Consider the following 9,125-nt stretch of genomic DNA (forward strand, 5'->3'; position numbering starts at 1 on the left):
AAGAACAACCAAATCCATGTTTGCTTAAAAAATCGTGCACCAACCTCGCCCCGATCTCAACAGTGATACTTCTTCTATAATATTCCCGTATGGTATTGACAGACAGCTTACACTGTAGTGTCCTTCAGAATCTGTGGGCTCTCATTTCGTCGCTGCAAGCTTTCACACCAAAATGATCGATCTCAAAGTAGTCCAACTACCGAAACGACCAGCCGTTCCACGTCATCGTCCTACAATAGGGCAGACAAGACCTCCAACAGGCCCAAAAGAACCTATACTAGTTTGGTTGTGACCCCCTACAGTCCTTCTCTGGCAAATCGTCCTGATCTTAATGACTTTAGTTTAATCGAATAAGCATCTTTGGTGCTGCAATTTCGCAAGGCTTATTTAAGCATATGTATTAACCTACTTCCCACCTTCTACAGCAGCTCAAATTCTTCTTCATCGACGGCTGAGCATTCTTAGAGAACAACACTCTTTCGTCTATTCAGTTTCCTTTCATCGCAGACCGTTTGTAGAATAATTTAGATTCAGAATAAGATATCTTGTTTATCTTGTTCTAATATGCATTTCAATTTTATTTTTGTAACATCCGAATAAGGGCAATAAATATCGCATCCATGGAGCTTACTTATTTTTTTTAAATAATATATTGTCGTTTTTTTTAGTTAATTTCAATTAAAAAGGCTAAAGCATTTTCAGGACTTATTGTTGTTATCTCTTTCGGCATAAATTGGTTCTTCATACCAGCTTTATTTTCTCTATTTAATGCTTTTTGCAGCAGACAATAAGTGTCGCCCCGTCCTCAATTTTTTGGTCAATGTAGAAGTTGCATGATGCCGATTTTTGCTTTACCAGGCATTTCGCGTGGAATATCATATTTAAGAAACTAAATTTTTTAAGATGATGCAAGCTATTACGCATGCTTTTCTTTAAAACGGTCGAGCATTCTGTTGCATTTTGGTAAATTAGTGTTAATGAATCCATGAAATACAATGAAATTCTTTATTATTAAATAATCACATATATGCATAATCAATCATCGTTGACGGTTGTTGTCGCTCCAATATCAAGCAACGTTGAAAAAATATGTAACTGCAACTGAAACATTGAGTATTGCCGTAAATCGGCCAAAAATTGAAACCATTATTTGATTGTTAACAGTTTTGTAAATAACATTAAGCTTTAAAATTGCCTCGACTGCCCTAGACTCACAAATTACACTCCACAGAAACACAGATAAATTTGTAAGCAGCGGTCTAAAAACTTACCAACAACACATCGTACGATTCGACAATCGTACGATTCGACAATCGTACGATTGTAATAAACATTTAGTGCTAATAATTAATTTCATATTTCGGTTTTTTTGTTTAATTTACAATTAAAAGATAAAACTGGCAGAAAAAAATCAAAAAGGCCAGATTGTAGTCTTTATTGGTATTTTGGAATATACATTGTATATGGAAAAATTCCAAAATACCAACGAATTGTAAAATTTTTTATAAAAATGTTTCAGTTTTCTTGAAGTATTCTAATTCAGAAATTAAAGTCAATTGAATAATACAGATAAAAAAAAACATGTAAGGTACCGCAATTTGGGACTTCTTGCCCATAGTGCAATGGCAGTTATGTTGGGAAAAAGATACCAATTAGAAGTGACGAAGCCATAACATTTCTCAAATGGTTCGATGTAAATGTGATATTAGATTACACAATTTACAAAATTCTTAAAATAATGATATGTTATACCTTTGTAGAGGGTATTATAATTTTGGTCAAAAGTGTGCAACGCAGTGAAGGAGACATCTCCGACCCTATAAAGTATATAAACAAATATATGTTTCTACGTAAACTAGCCTTTCAGTTTTAAAGCTATCGACTTGAAACTTTGCACACTCCCTTCTTTCCTTTGCAGGCAGCATATTAGTCGGAACGATCGGCCGACCATATTCTATAGCTGCCATATAACTGAATGATCGGTAATGCTATAACTCCGGTGTTTTTAGATTTCGAGAGTTCGCATTTTGTACGAATGCTATTTTTGAGAAAATAATCAAAACCCACCAAATTTCATACAGATCGGCCGACTATATCCTATAGCTGTCATATAACTGAAAAATCGGGTATGACCCAACTTTCGTGTTTTGGAAGCAGTGAAGGGCAAACTCTAATTTTTCATAGGACGCGTGCATAGGGTAGGAAATTCTACCGCAGCGCTGCCGGACCAAAATGTATCGACTGAGAAAAATTTTCTCAGAAATTGGGTTGGAACAAGTTTTTCCATAGAAAATATAGATGGGGAAGCGTAGTTTTTCATTTGTTTAAAAACTGTTGCTAGCAGAGCTTTCTTTGAATATACTATTTAGGTGCCCATTCCAACTTTTTAATTAACGAAAAATGAAATAAGAAATTCGTTGAAGTTGAAACTTCGTACAGATTTTACCATATTTGATATTGATCGGCCGACTATATTTTATAGCTTCCATATAACTGAACGGTCAGAAAAAGTATTTGGTGTTTAGTATAAATACCAACTTTTGTACTTGACTTTTGATCGAAAAAAATAAAAAATAATGATTATTTATGATATATATTTTTTGGCTCAGACAATATTGATTATTTTGTGATTTTTTTTCGATCATAGAATAATGATTATTTTTTGATTTTTATTTTTTCGCTAGTTATTTTAGTGCTTAGTGCTTAGTGATTTTTTAAATGAAACTCATAATAATTACGGTCGGTTTAATATCTATAAATATTATTCTTCTATCTTAACCGGAAACGAAGTGGGACATATATTTAGAGTCAATTGTCATTTTGTTATCGGAAAATGTATGCACATATATGTATGTTCTTTACACATATATCATTAATCGATGAAATATTCGTGTTTCTCAAAACAAAATACTTTGGGGCTTTTGGCAGAAGTCGTATAGTTCAGAGTGTTGCTTATACATAAAAAAAATGAATCATTTGTTATGCCAGTTGGTTTGGAAAGAAGTTTGAAAACTCACGTGCAGCAGCAAATTTTTCTATATTAGAGCGTTGGACCTAAAATTTCGTCTATACATACATACCTAAATACAAATATAAAACCTGTTTTTATCATCGGGGCAAAACAATTTACCACATGCACCACGCGTGCGTGATATTGTTTGAGCATCGATTTTTCGAATGCTAACATGTTAGGTCTAAGATTTTGACTTCAGAATTTTTTTTTGTGGTTTTTTTTTCAAAACTAAATAATACTAAACATCATGGGTGCTTACTTGTCCCAGCCAAAAACAGATAAGGCATCAACAGATGAATTTAATGAATTACTTACCGTTGGAACAAGTTCAATGCAAGGATGGCGAAACAGTCAAGAGGTAAAAAAAAGTAATACTTAGTTTAAAAAGATTAAACTATTTTTTTTCTTTAGGACGCCCACAACTCCATTTTAAACTTTGACAAAAATGCATCCTTTTTTGCTGTATATGACGGCCACGGCGGTGCCGAGGTTGCACAGTACTGCGCTGATAAGTTTCCAGAGTTCTTGAAAAGTAATGATTCGTATCAACGTGGTCAAATAGAAGAAGCTCTTAAAGAGGCTTTTTTAGCATTTGACAAAACATTGCTGGATCCACCAGTGGTCTCTTTTTTAAAAATATTGGCAGGCGAGCATAACCTTGCCGAAGTGGATGCCGAAGAAGATGAAGATGAGGAAGACCTAATTGAGCTACGAGAGGAAAGCCATTTGCCTTTAAATGAAGTTTTAGAGAAATATAAAGGGCTTCCTTTAGCACATGATTTGGTTAAGATCCAATCAGATGCCAATGCTGGCTTAAAACATCAATCCCCATATTTACGGGGTCGCAGAGCTGCAGCAGTGGCTGCAGAAGCTGCAAATAAAGCTGTAATGGACCCCTTAGCCAAACCAGAAGGTTCTTCAACTTCCGCTGCAGCAGCCGCTTCATTTGCCAGTATTGACAACATACGTTCAAAACAATCTGCAAAAATGGTAGAAAGGTGTTCGGGTGGTTCTGGTTCATCTTTTGGTACACATGACACCAATCTTATTACAAGTAAAACTGATGCTGACATACCATCAGATAATGCTATTTCAAAATTGCACAAAAGTAATCATAATGGGTGTGAAACTATCTCAGAGGTTACATGTGAAGGTGACAACAAAAATTTAAAAAGTTCTCTCAAATCTGGTTGCAACATAGAAAAATTTAAACCCAATGGCAAGGAAATAACCAATATTAATTACTCTTCGTCTAGTAAAGAATCAGAGAAACTTAGAGAGATGACGACGTCTGCAGCAGAGGAGGAGTCCACAGATGATGATGATGATTATGAAAATATTAAAAGCTCGGATATCCCAACTGAAGAAAGTTCTGATGACGATATTGACTCTACTAACAACGATGATGATGATGAGGTAGGTTATTATCGCTGTTTACGACTTCATTTAACGACTTGATTTGTACGTCAATGGTAGAGCTTATATAGCCACGTTTAGCTGTATAACCATATTATTCTAACCTCTATTTTTGTACCCGGTATAAAGTACAATGGTATATTGTAGTCGTGTGAATGTATGTACATATGTAACATACATATATTCTGGATCAGCATCAACAACCGAGTCAATAAAGCCATGACCGTCTGTCCGTATGGACACGTGTATCCTGAGACTATAAAAGATGAAGCTATAGAACTTGGCGTGGAGACTCTTATAACGTAGTTCATATTTGGCGCCACGCCCCAAATTTCTGTAGCGCCAGTACAGAAAGGTATTTTTTTTTTAATTTTTTATGCCAAATCGCATCAAATGGCAAATCCAAATCGGCTGGTTTTTAGAGGGGGTAAACCCATATATTTCCCATACAAATCGGATAAAAAAATGTGTGGAAATCTTGGAAAATGTTTTCATGCCAAAATGTTAGGTAAATGTTTTAATGGAAAATTCAGCCAAAACGTACAATTTTTAGAGAAGTTATAGTGACGTTGGAAGTCACTAAGCGCACCAAGCGCATAAGTTTGCAACAACTTTTTTTGCTTAGTTCAAGTGTGGGTAGAAGAGATGAATACCGGGTATAACATAGTCGGGATACTCGACTTTTTTGTTTTTATTTAATTTTCCACTATATTATTTTTTTACCCTTGCAGAGGGTTTTAAGATAGGAGCAGATGAAGGGAAACACTCTGAAACCTTAAGAAGAAAGGAAAGCCAACTTCGGGCGGAGCCGAAGTTGATATACCTCTTCAGTTAAAACCGGATATATATCGCAAACATCGGATACAGTTTGCCGATCCTTATGAGAATATCATAATAAAACCAATTAATTACAAAAAAATATTGAAAAAAAAGTCCCAAACTTCTATCTTTAAAAATACCTAAGCTGGTATTTCTACCAAATACCCATTTCCGATCGTTCAGTTATACGGCAGCTATAAGATTATATAGCCGCCCGAAGTTAGCTTTCCTTTCATTTTTATACCCTTGCAGAGGGTATTATAATTTTGTCCAAAAGTGTGCAACGCAGTGAAGGAGACATCTCCGACCCTATAAAGTATATATATTCTTGATCAGGATCACCTCCTGAGTTGATATGAGCATGTCCGTCTGTCCGTCTGTCCGTCTGTCTGTCCGTCTGTCTGTCTGTCCGTTTCTACGCGAACTAGTCTCTCAGTTTTGAAGCTATCGTCTTGAAACTTTGCACACACCCTTCTTTCGGATCGGCCGACTATATCCTATAGCTGCCATATAACTGATTGATCGGAAATGGTATAACTTTGGTGTTTTTAGAGTTACAAATTTGAGCTATAGAGTTCAAATTTGACACGAGAGCTATTTTTGGCAAACCATTACGACAGGCCAAATTTCATAAGGATCGGCCGACTATATCTTATAGCTGCCATATAACTGAACGATCGGAAATGACCCAACTTTCGTGTTTTTGAAGATAGAAATCTGAAACTTAATACAGATTATATTTTTGGCCAGTTAATCCAACCTACCAAATTTCATTAGGATCGGCCGACTATATCCTATAGCTGCCATATAACTGAACGATCGGAAATGGTACTTGGTAGAAGTATCAACTTTCTTATTTTTGAAGATAGAAGCTTGGGACTTTTTTTAGATTTTTTATTTTAGTTAATTGGTTTTATTATGATGTATTCATAAGGATCGGCCAACTATATCCGATGTTTGCGATATATATCCGGTATTAACTGCAAGGGTATATAAACTTCGGCTCCGCCCGAAGTAAGCTTTCCTTTCTTGTTTTCCTTATGTTCAGTTTATGCCAGTGGGGGGAAAAACGCACACATGTTTAAAATTTGAGTGTATGCGTTACAGAGAAAAACAATGAGAGCAAAGCATTCACTGAGCGAAAAAAAGTAGTTTTTTAATTCATTTTTCGTGTATTTCATTTCAAATGGTGTATTTTATTTTAAAGAAAGATTTTCTAGCAAGAGTTCTTAAAAAAATGAAAAGCTACGCTTTTCTATCTATATTTTCTATGGAGAAAACTTTTTCTTACCCAATTTCTGAGAAAATTTTTTTCTCAGTGGAAACATTTTGATTTTTAGTTTGGGCTGTCAAATGAATCAAAATGAGAGCAAATGGGAGAGCATCTAAAAAAATTTGAGAAAGCTCATACTGTCAGTGTGCCGGCAGCGCTGCGGCAGAATTTCTTACACTATACACGCGTGCTATGTAAAATGAGATTTTGCCCACCACTAGTTTATGCGAACAACCGCAAAAAATTTTGACAATCACTCTCTCTCAGAGCAAGACACTTTTGTTCTTTTGATTTTGGTTTACGGTTGAATTTTTTACGTTGAGAGATTCGTAAAACTGTTATTGAATTAACTATTGTTAATAACTATTATTATGTGTTATTGAAGATTGCTCTTCAAAATTGTTATAAGAAATTAGGTTAAACCTAATAAAATTAAATTAAAAATAATTAAAAATAAAAACATAATAAAAAATACATAAATAAATTTAGATTTACACAAAAAACAAAATAAAATAAAAAAAATTGAAGACGAATCTTGATGTTGCTTTGATATTTCTTGTATAAATATTACTACCTAGTTATGATTTATTTTATTTGGACACATTTTTTATTAATTATTTTATAGGACGATGATGATGTCAGCGATGAGGAGATCGATGAAGATCAAATGGCCAATGATAACTTTTGTGCTAATATGATAGAAGAGCCAGGCAAAGATAGTGGATGTACGGCTGTTGTTTGTTTATTGCAAGGTCGCAATCTTTTTGTGGCAAATGCAGGAGATTCCCGCTGCGTTGTGTCCCGCAATGGACGTGCCATTGAAATGAGCTTGGATCATAAACCAGAAGATGAAAGGGAGTCTATGCGTATTGTCAACGCTGGTGGTCGTGTCACCCTTGATGGACGTGTTAACGGTGGTTTAAATTTATCTAGAGCCCTTGGAGATCATGCCTACAAAACAAATTTGGGATTGCCTGCTGAGGCACAAATGATATCGGCATTACCAGACGTTAAAAAATTACTTATTACGCCGGAAGACGAATTTATGATATTGGCTTGTGATGGTATATGGAATTATATGTCTAGTGAGGAGGTTGTCCATTTTGTTCGGTTAAAATTAAAAGACGAAACCCGGAAATTGTCTCAAATTTGTGAAGAAGTAAGTATTTTCTGGTAATTTTTTACCCTTGCAGAGCGTAATATAATTTTGGTCAAAACGCAAGTGTGAAACGCAGTGAAGGAATATCTCCGACATTATAAAGTATATATATTCGTAATCAGGATCACCTCCTAACTTGATATGAGCATGTCCGTCTCTCTGTTTCTACTCAAACTAGTCTGTTAGTTTTAAAGCTATTGACTTGCACAAACCCTTCTTTCCTTTGCACGCAGTATAAAAGTCGGAAAGGACGGGATCGGCCGACTATATCCTATAGCTGCCATAAAACTGATTGATCGTAAATGCTATAACTTAAGTGTTTTTAGGTTAGAGAGTTCGGATTTTTAGCTAAATAATACGACCCACCAAATTTCATAAGGATCGGCCGACTGTATCCTAATGCTTCCATATAACTGAACAATCGGAATTAATATTTTGTATTTGGTAAAAATACCAACTTTGGTAGTTTTGAAGATCGAAGCTTGAGACTTTTTTTTAGATTTTGTATCGTAATAACTTGTTTTTATTATGATATTCTCATAACGATTGGCCAATTATATCCGATGTTTGCGATATATATCCGGCTTTAACTGCAAGGGTATATCAACTTCGGCTTCGCCCGAAGTTACTTTACTTTCTTGTTACGATAGTATTATTTACAAATTTTTTGCTAGCTCTTCGATAACTGTTTAGCGCCAAACACGATGGGCGATGGAACTGGTTGTGACAACATGACTGCCGTTATTGTGAAATTCGGAAAAAATCTCCAAAATTTAGAAACATCTATCAATAATACGAACGCAGAACACACCATAGATGAACAAAACGCTACAAACAAAAGATGTGCTTCGCCTGAGGCAGTTGCAGAAGTCAGTGATTTGCATAATTCCAATAAACGATTAAAGACTGAAGACCGAGTTTTGGACCCAGTTGACACTGCCTCTGGAGTTATGAGTGGCACTTCAAAAAGCCAAAATGAAAGCACTGGCGTGATTAATGCAAATGAACTCACTATAACTGTGTCACCATCTTAATGTATTAACTTGTCAATTGATTAAAACTTGCACTTGGCGAACAAAATGTCACTATTTATTGAAAGCATGTAGGCTTACATAAATAAATATCTTTGTATACTTAAACCAGATCAAATCATGTTTAAACTTTCAGCATCTGCTTTTATGTTAAAATATATGTTAATATTAAATACGAAATAAGGGTCAACAAACCATTTCAGCCCATTTTTTGATTTACCGTCCTCTAGGTCAGGAGCACTTTCCAACCGTTGTAGCTGCGGTTTAGAAATTATAGCACTGCTTTTTGTTGGTGTTGGTGGAGGAGGGGTTTTGAGCAAGAATGAGCAGAGCGTGTGAGCGAGATAGTGCCAAGCAAAGAGCCAAGTGGCTCCTAAAGGCCGATTTTTCCATTTCAGAAAAATCCCATTTTCA

General features: G+C 35.3%; 1 protein-coding gene across 1 annotated transcript; it reads left to right on the forward strand.

The window, feature by feature from the left end:
• Window positions 1-2,816: 2,816 nt before the first annotated feature.
• Window positions 2,817-8,819, forward strand: LOC108133773 (probable protein phosphatase CG10417). The gene is made up of 4 exons (XM_017253839.3): window positions 2,817-3,371; window positions 3,425-4,429; window positions 7,147-7,680; window positions 8,355-8,819. Exons 1-4 carry the CDS (start codon window positions 3,261-3,263, stop codon window positions 8,712-8,714), a joined length of 2,010 nt encoding a protein of 669 aa, XP_017109328.2. The 5' UTR covers window positions 2,817-3,260; the 3' UTR covers window positions 8,715-8,819.
• The last annotated feature ends 306 nt before the right edge of the window (window positions 8,820-9,125 follow it).

This window comes from Drosophila bipectinata, chromosome 2R (genome assembly GCF_030179905.1).
Source record: "Drosophila bipectinata strain 14024-0381.07 chromosome 2R, DbipHiC1v2, whole genome shotgun sequence".
Taxonomy (NCBI): domain Eukaryota; kingdom Metazoa; phylum Arthropoda; class Insecta; order Diptera; family Drosophilidae; genus Drosophila; species Drosophila bipectinata.